Here is a 25,705-nt window from a genome sequence, read left to right on the forward strand (position 1 = left end):
GCATGTAACAAGACTGTTGATCCGACATGTAAGACTTTAAAAGACATTGAGGCTAAACTCCGTGGGTAGGATTGTCCCCAAATCGCTGTCCTTTCCTTTTGAAATTTGGGTCATCCCACGAGTCGAGATTCAAAAAACAATCCCACTCGACGAGGAGCAGACATAGATCACCATCATACTTTGCTTCCTCAGATGAAAGTGTAGTCTGTCGACTAATCATCCAAAAATGAGTGGGAACTCTTAAGAAGAAAATGGTAAAAATCTGAGTAGCAGGCCTCATCGTCCTTGTAAGATGAGAAAAGTGGCCATGCTGCGGTCGATGACCACCATAAGGCCAAGGCAAAACCATGCGCACCCTCAAGCCCGGGTCATAAGCCTAAGTCTTTGAATACTCTACGAGAAATCGTCGAAGAAACAGTTGAGGACCCAGTCCTTCAAAGCACAAGTGCATGGTAAATTATCGATTCCATCGACGCTACTGACTTCGATACAAGAAACATTGATGCTGACTGTGTATACATCGATCCTTTGCCTCAAAGCCACAAAGACTTTGACCTCTACCAAAACTATATTTTGACATTAATATGAGGGCTATGAAACCTTAAACATTGTTTATCTTTACTGAATTGTCGGTTTATTCCCTGTTAAGTCCCTTCGCCCAACAAGAACATCTTCGACGAAGACTACGGGGGAATAGTCTACGGCTGTGGATTTCGGCGCCTAAGATCTGGCGGCCGGATTTTCCACGTGGTCGGGCCCTCTGTCCGACCTATACAGTAGGGAGAATGGGGTCGGGGTGGCCATATTGTTTAGTATGTCTTTCCTCCTTTTCCCTGTTGGTCTGGTCATCCTTCACTTTGGCTATGGAAAGGACTCCTTTTAGATTCTGGAAGGACGAACACAGGACGTGTATTGCCTGTCTCCCCTTAGAGCACGACAAGAAGCGGTGTGCGGCATGCAAACTCCTTCGGCCTAAGACCCTTAAGGAGTGCCGTGTAAAGTGGTGGGCCGCATATGGTATGACACACGTGGAGCCCCCTTCCCCCACCGCCACGCCAGCTGAAAGTGACTGGGGTACTTCGGATGACCAAACGTCCGTTTCGGATGTTATAGACCTTGAGGCAGACGCTTCTAGGTCCGCCACGCCCGTCCCCGACCCTTTAATGCTCGACTCTGGTCTTGCTTCAGCGACCACACCCCGCGACAGGGGCGTACAAGCGCATCGCACTAAGCACACAACCCCTATGCCAATTTCGACATCTTCGTTGAAAAAAGCGAAAGCGCCAACGGGGCCGCCGAAAACCTTGCCGGTTCCTTCGGATCCAAAGCCTTGCCTGCATCCGCAGCAGCGTTTTGCGGCTGGGCAAACCAAATCAGCTAAGGGCGCTACTCCGAAGCCTACACGCGTCAAAGTGCAGGAGTCCGATAAATCATCGGACCCTTTGTCTCACGACGATTCGGCGACTATCAAAAGTAGCATCGGAAGAATTACAGCGGTAGTGGGCCTTACTCCGGTTCCGCCTAAGGTTGTGGGCCAATCCGCGGAAAAGATTTCGGCGGATTGGGTTCCCGATTCTGATGAGGCTTACGAAGATGGACGAGAGCCTCTTTCCGACACCCTGAGAGGTTCCTTTCAACGCTGCAGTGCGGAGAATGTCGTTTCTCCTCACGTAGCCCCGTTTAGGTCCTCTAAATGGAGTACAGAAAAATTTGAAGGGTGTATGGATCGGCTGGAGCAGATTATCAGTTCTTCTGATCATCCGCCCCCGAAAAAGGCTCGGGTAGACCCTAAACTCCAAATTCAGGAAGATCAGTCTCATGTTTTCCAACAGCAAGACGTGGTCCAGATGGACACATAGACATCTATAATGAAGAAGCTTTTTTCCTGCAAAACTACGAGGAAGATCTACAGGATACTACAGGCAACTGGGAGGAAACCCAGCAGGATGGTCAAGACCCATGGACACAGCAAGATCAGGACACTGATGTTTTGTGCCTACTCTCCTCCGTCCACCCCGGCTCGCCATGCCTCTCCTGTAGATGAGCAAATGGCATTCAACTGCATGTTGAAAAAAGCAGCTGAATACTTGCCACTCGAGGCGGTTCCTGAGCAGGATTTCATGGAGGATATCAAGGAAAACCTCTGGCGAGTCAATCCATCCCCCTCCTTGACTGTTAAGAGACGGGTAGCTCCCTCATTGGTGTCACCTGCTCAAACACGGGCAGTGAACCCAAGAGTAGAAAAACTATTTCGACCTTCTCCCTCTGACCCTCTATACATCAAAGGGCATGCTATCCCAGATTCACTAGTAGTGACTACCACTCGAAAGAGGGCAGGGGTACCCCTTGCCACGGGAGAATCACCACCGGACAAAGAGTCTAAGCAGCTGTATGCCCTGGGCAAACGTCACTTCAGCAGCTGTATACACCATACGGGCTGCTAATAATACTACTCTATCAGCAAGCTATGCTGATGCCCAATGTAATTTGCTCCAGGAAGGAATCCAAGAGGTTCCCGAACCCGTCAAGTCAAAGCTTATCTCCATTATAACGGAGGGAAGACTAGTTAACCAGAATGTGGTGAAAAACACACTGGATAGTGCGGAAACTGCAGGCAGGTCTCTTGCACAAGGGACCCTACTGAAAAGACACGCTTGGCTGCATACATCAGGATTTAGACCTGAGACTCTGGCTTCTCTCATTAATAAACCCATTGATGAGACTAACCTCTTCGGGAAAGCAGTAGATGAGGCTTTGGAAACAGCCAAGAAGGAGCATGAGACTATTAGATCTTTGCATCAAATTACACAGAAACCCTCCTCCCGGAGGGGTAATAACTCTCGACGGTCCTTTCGAGGGCAAGCCCGTGCTGGTCAAAACTATGGCACGGGTAATTTCAAAACAAATCAAACATCTGGAAGCCCCACTTACGACCCCTAAAGGGGTCAGAAACTCGGCAGAGGCCCCAATCCCAGATGAGCCACGGCCTCTAGTCAGAAATGACCACCAAGTCCAGGTCCCTTCCCATGTCACCCTGGTCGGGGGGCGATTAACCTCTTTCCTCAGGGCATGGGAGGGGATAACTTCCGACCAGTAGGTCTTAAAGACGGTCGCCCATGGTTACTGCGTGGAATTCGCCCGACCGCCACGGTTCAGACTGCCGCACTCACAACGCCTTTCACCAGACCATCTGGAAATCCTAATTCCACTGCTGGGAAAGGACGCCATATGAGCTGTCCCTATTCTTGAGGTAAACCAGGGTATTTATTCAATGTCCATGCTTGTACCCTAAAAAGGATCTCACCATGCACCCTGTTCTAGACCTGTGCCCAGCGAGCAAGTTTATAAACTCCAGAGGTTTTGCATGGTAACATTGCAGGAGGTGATCCTATTGCTGAAACAGGGGGAACTTCATGGCAACATTGCATACTTTCATATTTCAATGTTGCCAGCGCACAGAAAATATCTGAGGTTCATGATCCAGGACAAACATTACCAATTCAAGGTACTCCCCTTTGGCATCGCCTTGGCGCCAAGGGTGTTTACCAAAGTCCTGGCAGTGGCAGCAGCACACCCGCGCAGACTATCAGTCGCAGTTTACCCTTACCTCGACGACTGGCTCATCACAGGGGACTCGTTTGACGCTTGTTTTCCCAACACCCAAAAAACAGTAGATCTCTTCAGCTTGGGTTTCTCGATCAACGAAAAGAAATCCAGTTTAGTCCCCAGCCAAGTAAAACAATTTCTGGGAGCTTTAATTTGGATGGAAGACTGTTTCGTGTTCCCCTCCAGCGAGAGGGTTCAGAACATGCTTTCACAGATCCCTCAATATGTAGCCAGTCAGGAGGTGATGGTACGCAAATCAATGTGCTTGCTAGGAATGATGGCGGCATGCATATACTTGGTTCCCCACACGCGGCTGCGCTTGCGTCGCATGCAAGAGTGGCTCAACGGCCAGTGGTGTCATGCCAGCGGACAATGGGAAGATCTGGTAGCTGTCTCCCCAGCCCTCGTTCTCTCTCTGCAGTGGTGGTCAAGAGACAACCTCTTGAAGGTGAAGACCTTCACCACCCCTGCAGTGGAAGCCACTCTCATAACTCATCTCTCACAGGGTGGGGTGTTCATCTGCTTCATCAAGTAGCGTCCAATCATATAAACTTACTGGAGCTGTTAGCGGTGTTCAAAGCTTTGAAAGCCTTTCAGGTGCAACTGCAAGGGAAGACAGTGCTGATTCTGACGGACAGCACTACAGCTATGTATTTCTCCAGCATGGGGTCTGGCATGGATTCACATGCTCATGAATATTCCCCGTCGTCAGGCTGGGAATCCTCGGTAAAGAAAAAAACCAGTATCAGTTTCATTTCTGATCTGTCTTTCGTAGTAATAACCAATCACTGGTCTCTGCGTCATACTGACCACAGCCAATGACTGCCCTCTACCTAAGCACCGCCTCTGGCAGCCATCTTCAGATTTTTACCGCACGTTCATGTGTTGGGATCCTCGTGCTATTGCTCTCGAGCGTTAATGCTATTTTTTTCACGTTTTTTCTCAAAAACTTCGTTTTTTCCGGTCAAAAGAGCCTCAAGCTCCACCGACTCTCCATCCGATCAACGGGGACCCGTGTCGGATTCGTCTGCGCCCCTCAAGGGTGAAGATTTCGTCGAGCTACGTTTTGGAGGACTCCAGAAGCTTCTCAGGCCCGGACATGGCCCAGGAGAAGGGAAGCTCGACGCCCGGAAAGCTGTTCAGGGTCTTCCCTGGATGCCAGCTGCAGAACGTCTTTAAGGAGGACGAACACTTTTGTCTCTACTGCTTACATGAGGACAAGACGCACGTGGAGAAGGACTGTGCGTTTTGCGGCAATATGTCGGAGTGGACCATGAAGGACCGCCACCAACGCCTCGCCAACTGGCTGGAAGGGAAGAGCCCGTCGGGCGAGAAGAAGAGGAAGAAATCCGAGCGGTCTTCTAAGACCTTTGAGGACGCCCCGGCGATGGGGGTCCAACACAAGGCCAAGCACCGCGAGTCCGCTGGCACCGGGAGCGCCGAACGGTCGGGCTCTACAGGCGCCAGGCAGGGCGCACCCTCCCCGGCTCTTTCAGCCACGAGCCAACGCTCTGGGTCAGGTAAGAGGAAGGGCGAGAACCCGGCGAAGCTCCTGGAGAGGCCCCGGTCGAGCTCGAAGGCCCCATCGAAGGGGGAGCGAGGCAGTGTCCCCCCCCCCCCCCTCAAGGATAAGGCGGTGAGCGCACCTAAGGTGGTGAAGGCCTTAATCCATCCGGCCAAGCCCTCTATCAATACTGTCGCGGCGGCCCTGGCTCAGCCTGTGGAGGCTACACCAGTGGTGGCGACCTCGGGGCTCAGAGTCTCCCTGCCACCTCGGAGGGAGTCCTCTTTTGTGCCCATCGATAGGACCCCCGTGAAATCCCCGGCGGGGAAGAAAAAGGGGGGGCAGGGCGTCGTCGTAGATTCGGCTTCAACCTCGGAGGAAGAGCTGATCGAGGTCTTAAGCCACGGGCTTGGCCCCTGATCGACCGTCGGATTCCCCTCTGCCAGCGCTGCAAGACAACTCGGCGGCCATTTTGTTGGCTATACAGTCCTTATGCTCAGAGATAAGGACGAGACTATCGTTGCCGACGGAGGAACCTCTCCCGTCGGGGGATCCTGAACCGGGACCTAATGGTGTTCCCCCGCCCAAGAAAAGGATTCACCCTCCACCTCCTTTTCAGCCGTCGCGACCCGTCCAGCCCTCCTCCCCATCCACCCGAGGGGATGATACGGGGACTGACACGGCAGCGACGGGTACGGACGACTAGGTATACGACGAGGATCTACCGTCATCACCTCCCACCAGGGCTTCTCCGCCCGACGAGATTGGATCGTTCCACTCCATGATCGCCAGGGCATCCGAGCTTTTCCAACTCTGCCCTGAGGAGAAGAAAAAGGAAGGATTCCTTTATCAACGGCGCGAGGCCAAGAGGAAGACTGTCCTCGCGGTGCCTCTACTGGACGACATTTGGGATGAGGGCCTCGCCCTCCTCAAGAACCCTTCCACGACGCCAGCTAGAAGAGACCGGTACGAGAAGAAGTACCGGGTCCCGGACGCGGCCCCCCTGTGCCTCTGGGTGCAGCCTACCCCGGACTCAGTCGTCTCCGCGGCGGCCAGGAAGAAAGCATGGGGGGGGGGTGCGGCCTCCACATCGACTTCCCCACCGGACGGCGAGGGAAAGAAATTGGGCGCTATAGGACGCAGGGTCATCTCGTCTGCAGCGACGATTAAAGCGGCCAACGCCTTGGCTATCGTGGCCCGCTACGACAGGGAGCTATGGTACAAACTGGCTCCCCTGCTGGACTTCCTACCGGACGACAAGAGGGCGGATGCCCTGGAGATCCTACAGGAAGGTGAGGTGGCGTCGGACCACGCCATCACTATTGCGACGGACATCGCCGACACTGGGTTTCGCCAGTTGGGCAACGGCGTGTGCCTTAGGCGGCGTGGATGGCTCAAGGCTACGGACTTCCGTCAAGACGTACAGACCAGAGTCCTGGACATGCCGTTCGATGGGAACAACCTGTTTGGGAAAACGGTGGACGATTCCCTTCAGGCCATTAAAGCGGACACTGAGACGGCCCTGGCCCTTGGGGTTCTGCAGCAACGACGGACGCCCTTTCGGAGCAGCGGAGGCAAGGGCGCCTCCAAAGGTTCCGGCGGCGGTTTCTCCACCTACCGTCAAGCGGCCCACTCGTCTCAGGAGGCCTACAAGAGGACGAGGCAAATCTGGCGGACCCCGCCGTCGTCACCAAGGAGGTCAAGGCGGCAAAGCCTCGTCGAAACAGGATTGAACCGGCCGTGGGGTCGGGCCCCCACCGAAGCACCCCGGTGGGAGGCCGGCTGGCGAGCTTCGTCAGCGTGTGGGAGTCCATCTCCACCGACCGTTGGGTGCTGGACGCCTTAGCCCGGGGCCACGCGCTCGAGTTTCAAAGAAGGTGCCCGCGCGTCCCCCCCGTGGCCAGGAAAGAGCTTCACGTCCCTCAGCCTCTCCTGGAGGTGAAGGCGATGCTCAGGAAGGGTGCCATCGAACTCGTCCCAAAGAGGCTTCGGGGCTCTGGAGTTTACTCGAGATACTTCCTCGTGAAGAAGACGGGAGGATGGCGCCCCATCCTAGACCTGCGACGTCTGAACAAGTTCATCAAGGCGCAGAAGTTCCGGATGGTCACCCTCCAGCACGTCCTGGGTCAGCTGGAGGAAGGAGACTTCCTGTCGTCGTTGGATTTGGAGGATGCCTACTTCCATATTCCCATCCTAAAGGGGCACCGAAAATTCCTCAGGTTTGTGGTCCAAGGGCGTCACTACCAGTTCAAAGCCCTCCCCTTCGGACTACGGTTGGCACCCAGGCTATTTACCAAGTGCCTTGCACCGGTGGCGGCGCAGCTGCGGCGCGAGGGGATCCACGTCTACCCCTACCTGGACGACTGGCTCATCCGAGCCAAGACGAGGGAGCTCGCCGTGGAGCACACGGCAAGGACCATCCAACTTCTCACGGACCTGGGATTCTCCGTGAACTACGCCAAGTCCCACCTGGTACCCGCGCAAAACGCACTGTTTCTGGGAGCGAAGCTCGACAGTGTCCCTTCTGGCCTCCCCGTCGGAGGAAAGGACCAGGTCCATCCTGGGCAAGGTACAGCGGATGTTGGTTTCCGACGCGGCCAAGGTGAGGTCCATCAAGTCCCTCCTCGGAATGATGTCTTCTTGCATCTACCTCATTCCCATGTGCAGGCTCCGGATGCGCCCGTTACAGGAGTTCCTGGACGCGCGCTGGATCCAAACAACGGGCGGCTTCGAGGAGAGGATCACACTCGACGAGAGTTTCCGCCGAGCGGTCCGGTGGTGGGGCACCCGCGCGCATCTGACGGTGGGCATGGACTTCCAGACCCCAGACCACCAGGAGACAGTGACCACGGATGCCTCCCTGGAAGGGTGGAGAGCGCACACCGAAAATCTGCACGCAAGAGGCCTTTGGCTCCCGACGTAGAAGTCCCTCCATATCAACGTCCTGGAGCTCGGTCAGTGTTCTGGGCCCTCAGGTCCTTCCTTCCGTCCCTCAAGGGCAAGGGGGTGAGGATCTTCACCAACAACACCACCACCATGTTTTACATCAGGAAACAGGGCGGAACCAGGTCCCCAGCACTGTCCAAGGAGGCGCAGGACCTGTGGCATTGGGCCGCCGCCCAAGGGATGTTTCTGGTGCCGTTTCATCTGGCAGGGATAAAAAACACCATCGCCGACTCACTCGGCAGGGAGCTGCGCTCGTGCCACGAGTGGGAACTAAGGCAGGATCTAGTGGATCGCCTCTTCCGACGGTGGGGCACACTCCAGATCGACCTGTTCGCGACGGCGACGAACTCCAAGTGCCGGAGGTTCGCCAGCAGGCTTCCCCAGGCGAGGAGCATGGGCGATGCTTTCTCGTTCCCCTGGGAGGGCCTGTTCCTCTACGCGTTCCCTCCTTTGCCACTGCTAATCCGGCTCGTCAACCAGCTCAAGAGGTCACGGTGCAGGATGATCCTCGTCGCACCTGCGTGGCCGAGGCAGATATGGTTCCCGGACCTTCTGGACTTATCAGCGTCCCCGCCAATCAAGCTGCCGGTGGACGCGGATCTACTCTCCAGGGAAGGAGGCGCCATCCTCCACCACGACCCGAAAACGCTGAACTTGCAGGCCTGGCTCCTGCAGCGCTAGAGTTTGGAGGATACGACATACCGGCCGACTGCAGAGAGGTTCTTGCAACGGCCAGGGCGTCCTCGACTCTTAAATGCTACGGACACAAATGGAAGAGGTTCTCTGTCTGGTGCCACGCACAGAAGATTAACCCTCTACGGATTACGGCTCCCCAGGTACTGCCGTACCTGCTGACGCTGGCCAAAGCTGGACTGGCACACGCGTCCATCAAGATTCATCTTGCTGCGATCTCCCGATACACCAGAACCACGGGCCGGACGTCCTTGTGGTCTCATCGTCTGGTGAAAGAGTTCATGAAGGGACTGTTCAGATCGTTCCCGCCGGTGAAGGCTCCGGCCCTGGCGTGGGAGCTCAACCTGGTGCTGACCAAGCTCATGGGACCTCCGTTCGAGCCTCTGCACTCGGCCCCGTTGAAGTTTCTGTCGTGGAAAACAGCGTTTCTTGTGGCCATCACCTCCGCACGACGGGTGGGAGAGATCCAGGCCCTTTCCTGCAAGGCCCCGTACTTGACTTTTCACGACACAAGGGTAGTGCTCAGGACGCACCCCTCCTTCATGCCCAAGGTACCGTCGGACTTCCATCTCAACGAACCCTTGGTGTTGCCTGTGTTCTTCCCGTCGCCGGCTGAGAGGACTTTGCACTCGCTGGATGTGACTAGAGCGCTGAAGTTCTACGTGGACCGCACGAAGTGTTTTCGGAAGACGTCACAACTCTTTGTGAATTTTGGACCTGTCAATCAGGGGAAGGCTCTCTCGAAGGCTTCCATTTCCAGATGGCTCTCCGGCTGTATCATGTACTGTCATCGGTTGGCAAACCGACCGCTGCCTGGCCGTCCGAGAGCCCATTCCACCAGAGCGATCGCAGCCACCACGGCATTCCTTTCTGGTGTGCCCCTGCTGGACATATGCAGGGCTGCTACGTGGAGGTCGACGCACACCTTCACGAAATTCTACTACGTCGATCGGGATTCCAGGGAGGAGTCCAGGGTCGGCCAAGCAGTGCTGCGCAACCTGTTCGCCTGAGGTGAGCCTGGTGAGGAGGTAAGATGCTTAATGTTGTGTTTGATGTAATGCTTAATGTTGAGCCTTTGCCACCTCCCGTGGTTGTGCATGTGTGTACTGCTATGTATTCTTTATTCATGAGCATGTGAATCCATGCCAGACCCCATGCTGGAGAAGGAACAAGTTACTTACCTGTAACCGTTGTTCTCCAGCATGGGTCTGGCATGGATTCACATGCGAACCCTTCCGCCTACCCCTCTGCGGCTCTTCACTTGGTCATACTGCCACTTCACGTGCTTCCAAATCTGAAGATGGCTGCCAGAGGCGGTGCTTAGGTAGAGGGCAGTCATTGGCTGTGGTCAGTATGACGCAGAGACCAGTGATTGGTTATTACTACGAAAGACAGATCAGAAACGAAACTGATACAGGTTTTTTCTTTACCGAGGATTCCCAGCCTGACGACGGGGAATATTCATGAGCATGTGAATCCATGCCAGACCCATGCTGGAGAACAACAGTTACAGGTAAGTAACTTGTTCCTACCTGAACAAGCAGGGGGGCACTCACTCTCCAGGGTTATCCAAGCTGTCCCAGAACATTTGGATATGGGCTCTCAAACACGCGATGTTTGTTGTCCCAACATGTTCCAGGGGAACTCTATCTTCTAGCAGATGTACTCAGCAGAGATTTCCCTCTGCCCGAAGAATACGAATGGCGACTGCACTAAGACATCGTGGCCAACATCTTCACAGAACGGGGGTTCCCAGAGATCGACCTGTTCGCTACTCTGGAGAACACCCAATGCCAAGACTACGCCTCCAGGTACCCCCAGAACCGATCCAAGGGAAACGGTCTCTGGATCCCATGGTCGGGGAGATTTGTCTACGCTACCCAAACACCCCCACCCCCAACTCCCCTTCTCAACAAGATAGTGCACAAGATGCACCAGTTAGCATGATACTGGTGGCCCTCGTGTGGGCCCGCCAAACCTGGTTTGCTCACCTGATGGAAATGTCCCTCTCCCCGCCAGTCAAGCTACCCTGCCCGTACAACATGTTGTCTCGGGACAGGGAGTCGAGACCCTACACCCATGCCCACAAACTCTGAACTTGGCGGCGTGGCTCCTGAGATCATAGAGTTTGAGCACCTGCAACTCACTCGGAGGTGCATGGACATACTCGGGGGAAGCGAGAAAACCTAATACGCGATATTGCTATGCCAGCAAATGGAAACGTTTTGTCATCTGTTGCAATTCCAAGGGCGTCAATCCCATCGATTGCTCGCCCTGACACATTGTGCTGTATCTAGCCCACCTGTTGGACACTGGGTTAGTATTCAATTCCCTAAAGGTTCATCTGGCTGCTCTGTCAACCTACACCACATCACAACTAAAGGTGTTGTGGTGGAAAATACTCGTGATTAAAGGGGATAAGAGGATTTATCCTCTCATTTCTCACCCAGACCCTGGATGGGATCTGAATGTGGTTTTGACCAAGCTCATGGGAGCTCCCTTTGAGCCTATGCATAAAGCAAGTCTGAAAGACCTGACTTATAAGACCGTCTTCTTAGTGGCTATCACTTCTATCAGAAGGGTTAGCAAACTACAGGCTCTTTCTGTTGTTAGACCCCTTTGTTATAGTCCACAAAGATAAGGTAGTTCTGCGCACACATCCCAGGTTTGCACCTAAATTAATCTCCAAGTTCCATGTTCTCCGTCCTCCTCTTCCTCTGTTTCTCCTAAGAGAATCCCTTGCCCCACGAAACATAGTTCCTGGGCTGAATGGGAGGAATTCCGCAAAAATATGAGCATCTTCGAGAAAGCGGCCTCGACCCCCTCAAAGACTACCGAGAGCAATGCTCTGGTCGAAAGACCCGAAGGTCAAAAACGCTGCGAGTCGCAGTACCCGGCGAAGGAAGCTTCTCGAGCGCGTCGCGAACCCTTGAGTAAAGCTATGACCTCGAAACCTTCTTCGAAGGTTTCGTCGACGCCGAGGTCGGTGTCTTCGACGCCGATGTCGAAGGGGCCTTCGACACACGGGTCTGTGGACTCGACACCATCTTCGAAACCGGCGTCGACGCCAAGGAAAGTCACGGTTGCAACGCACCCAGTGGCTATCCCCAGGTCCTCGGTGGCGTCGAGATTGGCGACTTCCTTGAGAAGAATCCCAATTCTATCGAGGACCTCAAGGCCTCCGCCTTTGTTTTCGACACCCTGCTCGAAGCCTTCGGCGTCGACGACATCGACGTTTTCAAGGCCAATTACAACAAGTTTGGCACCCTCTGCCTTGGAGATGGGTTTCACACCCTTTGTGAGTTCAGAACAATTGAGAACTATGTCCTCAATTATGGAAGAGGGAGAACTATCTGAACAAGAAGACACATTTGAGTTGCAGGGACCTGCAACCCCAGTTCAAGAGGAGTTATCCTCGGAAGAACGCAGGTTAAAGGATCTCCATGATTCCTTACATGAGGCAAGTGGGTTAGTCACTTCCCCTGAGGTGGAGTTCGCTAGGCCAGACCCGGGGGAGCATGCTGAAACCCCCTATAGAGCCTTAATGGCCAGGATCACAGAATTTATGGTGTGGTCAACATCTTCACAGGTTTTCCAACAAGATGACCTCACGGATATTCTTGATAAAGGTCCACAGGAGGATCCTGTAGTGCCCTTTCATAAAGCTCTTCAGAGGAAAATCATGACGAACTGGGAAACCCCAGATGTCGTCCCGGCAGTAAATAAAAAACTGTACTAAATACAGGTTATCTTCTGCAGACCCGGAGTTTGTCAAAACACCCATCCCCAGAAAGTCTGGTGGTATAGGCAGCATCTTCTACTGATGTCAAGACTGCTTACCCTACCGTCCCACAGGACAGCGACGATAAGAAATATGATGCTATGGCAAAGTTTTTTCGGCATGTAGCATGGCGTTAAAATCTGTTAATGCTACTTGCACCCTTGCTAGATTTAGCCATACACTTTGGGAGTGTGCTTCTACAGCGGCTGACTGCATCCCGGAGGGAGAAGAAAGGGAGGCGTTCCTAAATATCATACAGGACGGTAAAGAAGCTGTGTGAATCCCTCCAGACAGGCACTGATTCGTCTGACAGTATCAGCAGAGCAATGGCGGCAAGTACAACAACCAGGAGATTCGCTTGGTTTAGAAAGTCTGGTTTTGCCCCAGATGTGCAAGCCAGGCTCTTGAACCTGTCATTCGATGGCTCTTTGTTTGGGAAAAAGGCGGATGACAGTTTAGAAAAACTGCAAACATCAAAGGCAGCAGCAAAATCCCTAGGCGCTGCAATCCGTCAGACACCTTTTCGTCCCACAGGAACCTCTGCGAGGGGCAAGTCCTTTCGCTTCTACTCCGCATTCGGAAGAGGTAGAGGACGACCGGCTCAAAGGGGACAAGGAAGAACTACCCGAGGTGGACGGGGTAGATATTCAAAAGCCGCAGCAACAGCAGGTGCCTCTTTACCATCGGCATCTGCATCAGCCGCCCCAAAACCACTGAGGACTTCCCTCACAAGACACCTGTAGGAGGCAGGTTAACTCAACATCTGGCGGAATGGCAGGCTATCACGTCAGATGCTTGGGCATTGGAAACAGTTGCCCAAGGTTACTGCCTGCCTCTCCCACGCATACCTCAGTCATCCACCGGGGATCAGCTCTCAGAAAGCTCCAGATCCGCTCCTCTTGCAGGAAATTTTAGACCTGCTAATGAAAGGTGCCATAGAACCGGTACCTGTAGCGGAGAGGAACAAGGGCTGGTACTCCCCTTACTTTCTCATTCCAAAGAAAGACGGAGGACTGAGACCCATCTTGGACTTGCGAGAATTGAACAAATTCCTCAGGAAAGACAAATTCAAGATGGTAACTTTCTCAGATCCTTCAGGCCCTTCAGTTCCAGGGCTGGTTGGTATCTCTGGACCTTCAGGACGCTTATTTCCATGTGCCTATCCATCTAAAGCACAGAAAATACCTGAGGTTCGCAATTGGCAACTCTCTATCAATTTCGAGTGCTGCCATTTGGGCTGACCTCCTTCACCAAGTTAATGTCGGTAGTGGCTGCAAGTCTAAGGAGGGAAGGGATTCACGTCTACCCCTACCTGGACGATTGGTTGATCAGGGCTGTATCTTCGGAACAAGCTCAGATCCAGCTAAATCACGTTTGCCACTCCCTTCACAGACTGGGCTTCTCCCTCAATTTAAAGAAGTCCAAGGACCAAGTGGACAACCTGTTCGGCAGATGGGGCAATTCCCAGATCAATCTGTTTGCAACTGCGACGGACACAGTGACGGAGGTACGCCAGCAGGTTTCCCCAGCCGGGGAGCATGGGTGACGCATTCTCGTCCCCCTGGATGGCCTGTTTCTGTATGCTTTGCTGCTGTCTGAGTCATCCACTCAAACGGATCCTCGTCTGGCCAGCATGGCCGAGGCGGAGCTGGTACGCAGACCTTGTTGGCATCTCCTCCAGTCAAGCTGCCAGTAGTTGCAGATCGTCTCGCCAGGCAAGGAGGGGCCCTTCTGCCCCATGACCCAGGATCTCTGAACCTGAATGCCTGGCTCATGCAGCATTAGAGTTCAAGGGTTACGATCTTCCAGCGGACTGCAAGGAGGTACTCGCCAAGGCCAGGGAGTCCTCTACTTTAAAATGTTACGGACACAAATGGAAGTGCTTCGCAATTTTGTGCCGTTCGCAGAAGATTGACCCGCTGAGGGTCACAGCCCTCAGATGCTGCCATATTTGCCCACGTTGGCTAAATAGGGGCTGGCTCACGCCTCAAAGGTTCATCTGGCGTTTATTTCCCGATAAACAAGATCCACAGGATGACCCTCCTTGTGGTGGCACTGGTTGGTTAAGGAATTCATCAAGGGACTGTTGTGCTTGTTCCCGCTGGTGCCGGCTTCGGAGCTCAATGTGGTACTTAATAGGCTCATTGGGATGCAGGGGGCGTTCGAGCCTATACATTCTGTTCCACTCAAGTTTCTGTTGTGGAAGACCGCTTTTCTCGTGGCCATCAACTCTGCACGACAAGCGGGTGAGATCCAGGCCCTATCCTGTGAACCACCTTTGTTGACTTTCCACAAGACAAGGGTGGTGCTGCGTACACACCCCTCCTTCATGCCTAAGGTGCCGTCAGACTTTCATCTAAACCAGCCATTGGTGTTGCATGTGTTTTTTATTTTTTATTTTATTTTTTTATTTTTTTCCCCCGACGCCTTCGTCTCCCGCTGAAAGGACTTTGCACTCGCTGGATGTGGCTAGAGCGCTGAAGTTTTATGTGGCCCGCACAAAGTGTTTCCGGCAAACTTCTCCGCTTTTTGTGAACTTTGGTCCTGTGTACCATGGGAAGGCTGTCCAAGGCTAACATTTCCAGGTGGCTCTCCGGCTGTATCACTCAGTCACCGGTTGGCAAACCAACTGCTCCCTGGCCATCCGAGAGCCCATTCTACCAGAGCGATCGCTGCTACTACAGCGTTCCTGTCTGGTGTGCCCCTGCTGGACATCTTCAGGGCTGCTACGTGGAGGTTGACATACACCTTCATGAAATTCTACTGCGTTGCCAGGGATTCCAGGGAGGAGTCCAGAGTAGGCCAAACAGTTCTGTGCAACCTGTTTGCTTGAAGGCAAGCCTGGTGAGGAGGTAAGAGATTGCTTCTGTTGAGCCTTGCCACCTTCCGTGGTTGTGCATGTGACTCCATGCCAGACCCCATGTTGGAGAAGGAAAAAGTTATTTACCTGTAACTGTTCTCCAGCATGGGTCTGGCATGGATTCACATGCAAACCCTCACGCCTGCCCCTCTGCGGCTCTTGGTCCTACTGCCACTTGATGTGCATACCAAATCTGAAGATGGCTGCCAGAGGGGCTTTGGGGGAGAGAGGGCAGTCATTGGCCCAGAGTACAGTGTTTGGTTTGGAGGAGAAATACAGTTTTGAAACTATTTTTTTCTTTTACCAAGGATTCCCTACCTGACAGGAAATATTCATGAGCATTTGAATCCATGCCAGACCCATGCTGTTTTCTCTGGCCATGGTTGCTAAAATGAGTTACTCCCCTCAGAATGTTCTCGCAAGCCCACCACAGGAGATTGTTACTGTTTGGGACCTGAAGAAGTTCTGTCATCCTGCCCACGAATTGAGACCACTGTGTCCTGAAGGCCAATTCTCGGGCGAGCCTCTAGCACCAAGAAAAAAATGAAGGATGCCATGAGGCCGAGCAACCTCTGAAAATCGAAGGCCGGAAGTCGCTGTGCACTCTGAAATGTGGTGACCATCTGCAGAATGGCAGGGCTCGGCTCGGGTGGCAAGGATTTTCCCAGGGATGAACCCAGGACTGCTCTGATGAACTGTAGATTTTGAGATGGTAAGGCGAAGCTGTCTGTGGAGAGAGTATGCTGAGATTTTTCAGGGCTTGTTCGGGAGAACGTGCCCTTATCAGCCAATCGTCCCTCTAGGGGTAGATTTGAATCGCGCCTCTCCTGCGACTCTTTGCAACCACCCCCATCTGCTTGGTGAAAATCCTTGGGGCGGAGATGATTGTGATGGATAGGCACATGAAAGTAAGCATCCTGAAGGTCCAATGACCTACATCCAATCCTGGAACTGGAGGGCCTGAAGCATCTGAGAAAGTGTGACCATTTGTTCAAGCATCTCCAGTCCAAGATGTGTTTCAATCCTCTGTCCTTCTGGGGGGGGGGGGGTCAGAAAATGAGTACCACCCTTTGTTCCAATCGTTACAGGTACTGGTTTCCTGCAGAAAGAAAAAATCCAGAACATTGAAGTGGCTCCCCGATGGATGGCCTCAGTTTAAGGTGGCTGAAGCAGCAGCTGTTAGGGAGAATTCTCATTCTATGGCTAATTTCCCTTACATAGCGAGTCCCGCTGAAGCTTTGCTGGATTTCTGGAGTTTTTTTCCACTTGGTAAGAGTGTGAGCTTTTCCCCCACTCTTACCTGTGTTTTGGCATGTGTATTTCAACTGTTTTTGTGATTGTGGACTCTGGAGTACACCACTTCAGTAGCCCCATTCTGTGTTACACAGCACCTTCAGTGCAGCGACACAGGGTTGTCTCTTAGACTTCCCACCGACTCCATTTTCTGGGGCTGACTACTGTCCCCCAGAAAAGGGTAAAGTTGCCATTAACTTTAAATAGTCACTTTTACTACGGATCCAGTACACCTCATCTTATATGGAGTATTGGAGAGGGTTCATTCTTGGCCCTTTTTATCTGTGCTTCTTGGAGCACCATTTCGCTCCCTTGGCGGCAGTGGTATCTACCCTAATTTTCCTACCGCGATTATATTACATAACGTAACGTTTTAGGCTATTTTTGTAGTCTTGAACTTTAAACCTGCTTGCCCAAATACTTTTTATTTCGGCTCTGGTTTGGTTTAATCGCCAATTCTTTTTGTTAATATCCTTCTTGGGTCTTTCTTTGCGCGGCAAACCAGGTTTGCCTCCTTTGTACGCTGACCTTTGGCGGGCTTCTGACCAGAAGCCCTCCTTTGGTGTCTGGGTGTATAGGTGGGCTGAATGTGATGGAGGGGTGTAGTTCCCACCCCCCCACCCCCGCACAGGGTCTCTTTGGAGACCCAAATTGCACTTTGTGTTTGGCTGAGGTGGTTGTCCGTGCTGGACAACCCCCCTGCTGAGAGATTGACCGCCAGGCTGTGTGAATGGGGGATTTTGGCATAAAAAGCAGGACTCTTGGGATAGAAGGCAGTCGCCACTAGAACTGCAAAGAACCGAAGAGAAGCGGAGAAGAAAATGGCTGCTGCAACCCCGAGTCCCGGTGAAGCCCTGCTGCAGTCCTGAGCTATCTACCCTTCAATGACAAGAGAAGATCCAGTCCGGAGTCGTCTTCCCTTGAGCCTGGTGGGGGATCAACTGCTCACCCTTCAGTCAGAGAATCCTCTCCTGGGTCGAAATCACTCCTGTGCTGTAGTGGTCCGGATAGCCATCAGAAGAGCCCTCTCCTGATTTAAAGGAGCGCACCTTTTTATTCACTCGTCTTTTTCGCTGCTGCCCTCATCCCAGGGTAGTGCAGATTGCTCCAGATGTCGTCCTTGTCCCCACGACTGAAGCCGCAGGAACAGTGTCTCTGCAGGAACTGCCATGGCCCCAGCTTTTCTCCAACGGAATAAGGTACTGTGCACATTTGGTCGTTATCTCTGTCTGACCATCCGGAATCGGGGTTAACCCTTTTCCTCCTCGAAGATTTGTTCCTTCTTCCTTCCCTCTTGACAATATATACGTACTCTTGGCATCTCGAATCACGAACTGTTCAACGTGTGATCCTCGGCAACTGAGCATCTGCTCCATTGACAATGGCGCAGGCCTATTGACTTTAATCTGTATCTTGGAACAAGTCCTCCGATTCCCTTGCCTTGATAAAAGTTTTGCCTGTGATTTTATCCACTTTCCCTTGTTTGAAATTCTAAAGTACAAAGAGTGTTTTAACTTCGTGAGCATTTCTATTCGCGGGTACGCGTTAGTATCGCAACACCGGTCTGTCAAATCCTAATGTACTTACCTTGAATTTGCTGGAACAAGTGGATTTGGTTGTGTAGTGTATTTTGCGTGTGGTTTTGAATTTCTAGAAGTTTTTTGTGAACAGATGGTTTAAAATAAATGTACTTATATTGTTTACCTGAAACCTTGAGTCAGTGTTTGCTTGAGTCACAGTAGTTGTGGTCCGCTGTGTAATCTCTACTACTGCTCATTTACTCTTGAGATAAGTCTGGCTGCTCCTCTACTACTACCACTTTAACAGTGTAGTACAGGCTTGTACCACAGGTGAACTTGTATTGCCACCTGTAGTATTAATTGTGTGTAGTGGTCCCTAAGGGCACTGCACAGGATTCTGCCTACCAGCGGCTGAGGGTAAGGTAGCCGTTGATTGAGCAGGCTTTGCACCTCTCCCTCGTCCCCACGATGGAGTGTCTTTTGGCTCTTCGACTAGCCAGTCTTCTCGCTCTTCCAATGGAGGATAAACAAAAGGACTACCCCTCCAAGATGATCCACTGGGGTGAGATGCTTGTGGCTGTCTGATGGTGGCACAAAGGGATTTGGCAGCCTTTCAGGTTTGCAGCTTCTCTAGGCTTTAGTCAGCCTTGCCAAACAGCTGTATGCCATCAAAGGACATGTTGAGGCTGCATTGCACGTAAGGCGCGAACCCCGACTTGCTCAACCGCGCAAATCTTACGATCGCTGTGCTTACCGCCATGGCTCTGCTGATGGCCATCAGCAGCGTCCCGTCCCGATTGTAGAGACTTGCACATAGCCTCCTTACCGTCTTACAATTATTCCGGAAGCAGTCTCTTACCCTTTGTGAATATGGTCAGTCGCCATACTTACACAGTCCCATAAGGTGAATGTAAATTTTTCTACAACGCAAGTGACATTTTCAGTCTTGAGAGCCATACTCCCGGTAAATTATAGCTTCCTAGCCATAGTGTCATAACGTTCATCCCGGTCTGGTGGGATGGTGAGTTAAGCAGCCTGTTTGGTAGTGGCTGTTACTGATTGAACTACCCGGCTTTCTGGTGTAGGGTGGTTGGACAGATAGCTAGGGTCGCTACTTGAGGGTTTGTACATCTTGGTGAGATTTTTATTCACTGCTGGACTTGATTCAGGAACCTTCCAATTTGCCATAACCCCTTTTTGGGGTGCGACATGAAAGGGAAGAATGGGTTCCTTTTTGTCTCGTTGTCCTGCTCAAATAGTGGACATGGGCCTACCCATCCCAGAAAACTGACTGGTAGGCATGGTCTGCCGGGTCTGGCTTTCCAAATTAAAGTTCTGGTGATGTATCAACACCACTAGTAGTTTGTAGATTGATATACAAGTCTTTGAACCGGGATTCTTCTGAAACTAGGCTTTCTGGAAAGTTGGCGTGCCATACTCCAACCCAAAAGGTGAGTGTCGTGGTCTGATGGCTCTTACTCCTAAGTTGAAGATAAGGACTTTTAAAAATATTTTTTTGGCAAAAGTTAGTAGGATGTTTCGACTTGTTAAAGTTTAGAGGACATAGACTTGATGGCTTAAACCCTGATGTTGATGATTTCTTCGGTTTTGGCGAGACCTTGGGGGTTCTCGATGGATCTGTGGATCTCATCCCGGGCTCGAGGGTGCACAGGATTTAGCCTCATCTTTGTCGACTTTCGATGGTCTCCAGGAGCATGGGATTTCACTTTCGAGGGGGTCAGGCCTTCTTCTCAGAAATGTTCAGCATTTCCTGCTCAAGTTCTTACCACTTGGCTGGAATGGAGGATTTGGTTGGACAGGTTAAGATTCTCTGGGTCTGGGTTGATTTGTGTCGAAGACAAACCCCCTTGTTCTCGAGTAAACTCATTTTCAAAAGTGTTATCAGTAGTCAGTACATGTTTCTTACTTGCCTGGTATCTCCCCAGTACTCCACAATGTGTAAATGGATGTAAATCACACTTTTATCCAATAGTTCACCCAAGTACACTAAAGAGAAATTACTAAGGGAAGCCCAAGGGCAGCCCAAGTCTAAAAGTTATAGGAAACTAGAACTCCACTCGCACAGTATGGAGAGACCTAAAAGGGTCACCCCCGTAAAAGACTAGGTGAGAGGGGGAAAAAGATTCCCCAAAAGGTTCTGCGGTTGACTCCGGTCAGTAAAATAATTCACATTTATGAACATCTTGCCTAACATCTTACATTGAGTATGTGTTCATGTGCTGTTTTGTTTTATTTCTGCATGATTAACTGTACTGTTGCCCCGCACCTGTATATCCTGAAGCCTGCCTTATTACTCTTCTCCGTTAACTTGATAATTTGATTAGGCCGAAGTGTCAATTACCCTGTTAATCAACTAGGGTGACGGATCGGAAACCTCACACTGAAAATCCATCTTAACTGCACACGTCTACAAATTTGGTCACCTAGCTCACATTCCCTTTTAGGATAATTTGGTTATGATGCAAACTAAGTATTGTACGTTTCTTCCTTCCTTGCACAGAAAGTACCAAAGCCAAAGGATTTAGTATATGAAGATAAGAAAATCACTGATGGCAATGTTGGGTTTAAGATGCTGCAGAAGATGGGCTGGCGAGAAGGGCAAGGTCTTGGTACTGTAGGAACAGGAATCAAAGAGCCTGTCAAAGTGTATGTAGCATGAATGGCTTTTTACATATTTATTTTAATCAAGTTAAAGTTGATCAAAGCATTTTTGCTGTTAATTGTTTGCATGTTTTTTATAAGCTGTTGCATTTCACGTTTGGTGAGTGTAAGCTGATGCATATGATTTTCCTTTTTATTTAAAACAGTTATTGGTAAAGGTATTTTTTTTTTAATGCTTAGCAATTCTTACATTATAGGGATTTCTTCTAAATTGGAGGATGGCACTGATGGTTTTTTAAGTTGTACTGTTTCGGGGATTCTACTTTTCTCCAGTATGGGCTTTGTCATGAATTCACATGCTCATGAATATTCCCTGTCAGGCTGGGAATCCTCAGTAAAAAACTGTTTCAGTTTCTAAACTGTCTTTCTCCTATTAATCACTGAGCTCTGGGTCATACTGCCCCTAGCCAATGACTGCCCTCTACCTAAGCCTCTCCTCTGGCAGCCATCTTCAGAGTTTTAAAGCTCGTTCGAGTGTTGGGAGTCCTTGTGTTTTGCTCTTCGAGCTTCTGCGTTTTTTTTGCCTTTTGATAGGAAATGTCTATGTTTTGGTCAATTGAGCCCTTGTGCTCCTTTGCTGCTTCGTCCGATAACGGGGACGTGTTCGGCATCTTTCAGAGTGTTTTTCTTGGAAGCTTCCAGAAATTCTTCAGGCCTACACCGCGCCGGATCATGTCGGAGGAGAAGGACGGACCGTCCCTATTCAAACTGTGCACCTGCTGCGGTCTGCGGGATGTTTATTTGGATGACATTCCCAGTGCCTGTATTGTCTACTTCTGATGCTTGTTAATCTGCTTAGAATCACATGCTGTGCATATGGTCCGACATCCAGTGATAACCGCGGAGTATTGCATCTTGTCTTTCGGGGACCGAAAGGGGACGTCGGCATAGGCGTGTCTGAAACACTACCCCTATCGTGATGGTGTAGTACCCAAAATCCCTCAGGTGCCGAGGTCCCTCAGATTGTTTGTTTCCGCCCAGATAACTGGCCGCCCTATAGCGGAGCTCTTCATGAGACATTGTTTATCTTACCGAATTGTCGGTTTTATTCCCCGTTAAGTCACTTCGCCCATCAAGAACATCTTCGACGAAGACTACAGGGAATCGTCTACAGGTGTGGGTTCCGGCACCTAAGATCCTGCGTCCAGACTTCCACGTGGTCGGGCCTTCTGGCCGGCCTACACAGTAGGGAGAGTGGCTTGGGGTTTGCCATACTGTTATGTCTTTCCTCTTTTCCACTGCTTTCCCTTTTGGTCTGGTCACCCTTCCCTTCTGCTATGGAAAGGACTCCATTTAGATTCTGCCCTGTGTGCAGGGTTAGATATCTGTGGAAAGACGAGCACACCTCGTGTAACGCTCGTCTCCCCCTAGAGCACGACGAGAGGCGGTGTTCGGCGTGTAAACTCCTTAAACCTAAGACCCTTGGGGAGCGCCGGTTGAAGCGGTGGGCCGCGTACTGCATGTCACGCGTGGAGCCTCCTTCCCCTGCCGCGACACCAGCCGAAAGTGACAGGGGCACGTCGGATGACCAAACGTCCAATGTGGACGTTATAGACCTTGAGGCGCTAGGGCCACCACGCCCATACCCGACCCTTCCAGGCTTGACACCGGTCTTGCTACAGGGAACACCCGGCGACAGGGGCGTACAATCGCACCGCACCAAGCACACAACCCAAACGCCGTCCTCGACATCGGCGAAGAAGGCGAAATCACCAACGGGCCCGCCAGAAATTTCAGCAGTGCCCACGGATCGGTCAGGTCCGAAGCCTTCACCGCATCTGCAGCAGCGCATGACTGGGCATAACAAACATAACAAGGGCGCTACTCCCCAAACTACATGCGCCGAAGTTTCAGCACAAGAAACTTCGACGGATTCCAATGGTTCCAAGGCCCGTACAGGCCTGAGAACTACGAGTAGGCCTCTACCCGAGAAGCCATCCGCTGGCCCTTATGCAGCCGCGGGAGACATTTTCACTGCCAACACATCGGAGGCGTTGTCTCCCGAAGATTAGTGACTATCCGTAAGAGCATCAATAGGATTGCTACGGCGGTGGGCCTACCGGCTCCGCACACAGTTATGGGTCAATCCGCCGAAAAGTTTTCCACGGAGTTGGAAGATGATCCCGAAGACTCTTACGAAGAAAGCCAGGTACCCCTCTCAAGCACCCTGAGGAGATCCTCAACGCCTTCGGGCAGAGAACACGGTTCCTGCTCAGCTAGGTCCATTTGGGTTATCCAAGTGGACCACAGAGCAATTCGAGGGGTGTATGGATCGGCTGGAGCAGTTTTTCAGGGCTTCTGATCAACCTCTGCCGAAAAAAGCTCAGGTAGACCCTAACCCTCAAACACAAGATGTCCAACACCAAGTTGACTACCAAGAAGATGTCCAGATGGACACGTATAGAGACATCTATACAGAAAAGGAGTCTTCTTTTCTGGACAATTATGGGGAAGATCAAGGAGCAACTGACAACTGGGAGGACACCCAGCAGGACGATCACAGCTCAGATATCCTTGCCTCGACTCTTCCCCCATCCACCCCGATTCGACAAGCTTCCCTGATGGATGATCAGATGGCTTTCAACAATATGTTGAAAAAAGCAGCAGAATTCTTTAAAATTGCCACGCTTGAAGCCTTGCCCGAACAAGATTTCGCGGAGGACATTATTAATGAAAAGCCTCCGGCAAGCCAGTCTATCCCTCTATTGAGCTCTGTAAAAAGACGGCTGGCCCTTTCCTTACTCACTCCCACTCAGACTAGGGCTGTGAACCCAAGGGTCGAAAAACCTTTCCGACCCTCCCCCACTGCCCCGCTTTATATCAAGGGACATGCAATCCCAGACTCGCTGGTGGTGACCAACACTCGCAAGAGAGCAGGGGTTCCCCTTGCCACGGGAGAGTCGCCCCCGGACAAGGAGTCCAAAAGGTTGTATGCCTTAGGCAAACGGGTTACGTCGGCGGCGGCCTATACCGTCTGGATTGCCAATAACACAACGTTGCTAGCAAGCTACGTCGACGCCCAATGGAACCCACTCCAGGAAGGCCTTCAAGAGGTTCCGGAACCAACCAGAGCCAAGCTTCTCGCCATTGTGTCGGAAGGGTAAACTTGCTAATCAGAATGTGGTAAATAATACCCTGGACACCGCAGAGACAGCAGGCAGGTCTCTCGCACAGGGAACTCTCCTAAAGAGGCACGCGTGGCTGCGCACGTCGGGCTTCAGGCCTGAGACCCAGGCATCCATTATCAACAAACCCATCGGAAAGGCCAACCTCTTCGGGAAGTCGGTAGACTATACGTTGGAGACAGCCAAGAAGGAGCACAAGACTATTAAGTCGCTGCACCAAATTTCCCAGAAACCCTTTTCAGAGGGGCAGTAATTCTCGACGGTCCTTTCGAGGACAAGCCCGCGCCATTCAAAACAATTTCGGCACGGGCAACTTCAAGTCGACCGGCTGCAAGCCCGACTTGCTACCCCCAGAGGGGTCAGAAGCGCGGAAAGAATAGAGGCAGAGGCTCCAATTCCAGAGGAGCGTCAACTTCGGGTCAGAAATAACCACCAAGTCCAGGTCCCCTGCCATGTCTCCCCGGTCGGGGGGCGATTAACATCTTTCCTCAAGGCATGGAAGGGGATAACTTCAGACCAGTGGGTCTTAAAGACGGTCGCCCACGGTTACTGCGTGGAATTCGCCTGACCTCCACAGTTCAGACTGCCGAAACATCGACACCTTTCACCGGAACATCTGCAGATCCTGATCCAAGAGGTGGAAGCGCTGCTGGGAAAGGACGCCATAGAAGCTGTCCCGATTCTTCAGGTAAACGAGGGTATCTATTCAGTGTACTTCCTTGTACCCAAAAAGGATCTCACCATGCGTCCTCCTGTTCCAGACCTGCGCCCAGCGAACAAGTTCATAAAGCCCCAGAAGTTTTGCATGGTAACACTGCAAGAGGTGATCCCATTGCTAAAACAGGGGGACTTCATGACAACATTGGATATGAAAGATGCATATTTTCATATTTCAATGCTGCCAGCGCACAGAAAATTCCTAAGGTTCGTGATTCAGGACAAACACTACCAGTTCAAGGTACTCCCCTTCGGCATAGCCTCGGCGCCAAGTGTTTACCAAGGTCCTGGCAGTGGCAGCGGCACACCTGCGCAGACTTTGTTAGTTTACCCTTACCTCGACGATTGGCTCATCACGGGGGACTCGTTCGACGTTTGTTTTTCGAACACCCAAAAAAAAGTGGACCTACTGTTCAGCCTGGGATTTTCTATCAACGAAAAGAAATCCAACTTAGTCCCCAGCCAAGTAAAACAGTTCCTGGGGGCTCCAATTCGTACGGAAGACGGTCTAGTCTTCCCTTCCAACGAGAGGGTTCAGAACCTGCTCGCTCAGGTTCCTCTGTATGTAGCCAGTCGAGAGGTGACGGTACGCAAAGCTATGCGTTTGCTAGGGATGATGGCGTCATGCATATACTTGGTTCCCCACGCGCGGCTGCGCATATGTCCATGCAAGAGTGGCTCAACAGCCAGTGGTGTCAGGCCAGTGGACAATGGGAAGATCTGCTAGTTGTCTCGCAGCCCTCGTTCTCTCTCTGCAGTGATGGTCGAGGGAGAACCTCTTGAAGGGGAAAACCTTCACCACCGCTGCAGTGGAAGCCACTCTCACGACACTCACGGGGTGGGGGGGTGCCCCCTCACCTGCTTCAACAAACTGGCGCACGGAGTGTGGTCACCTCGGGTAGCGTCCGACCATATAAACCTACTGGAGCTACTTGCAGTGTTCAAATCATTGAAAGCCTTCCAGGAGCAACTGCAAGG

General features: G+C 51.8%; 1 protein-coding gene across 2 annotated transcripts in view; it reads left to right on the plus strand.

Annotated features, from left to right (window-relative positions):
- Window positions 1-25,705, plus strand: part of LOC138570729 (SURP and G-patch domain-containing protein 2-like) — a 187,242-nt gene that overhangs the window by 118,229 nt on the left and 43,308 nt on the right. For both annotated transcript variants that reach the window (XM_069649140.1, XM_069649141.1), the window contains exon 9: window positions 20,725-20,870. In XM_069649140.1, the coding sequence (XP_069505241.1) occupies window positions 20,725-20,870 (146 nt within the window). The remainder of the gene's footprint in view (window positions 1-20,724; window positions 20,871-25,705) is intronic.

This window comes from Ambystoma mexicanum, chromosome 1p, assembly GCF_040938575.1.
Source record: "Ambystoma mexicanum isolate Mex_15411 chromosome 1p, UKY_AmexF1_1, whole genome shotgun sequence".
NCBI lineage: Eukaryota > Metazoa > Chordata > Amphibia > Caudata > Ambystomatidae > Ambystoma > Ambystoma mexicanum.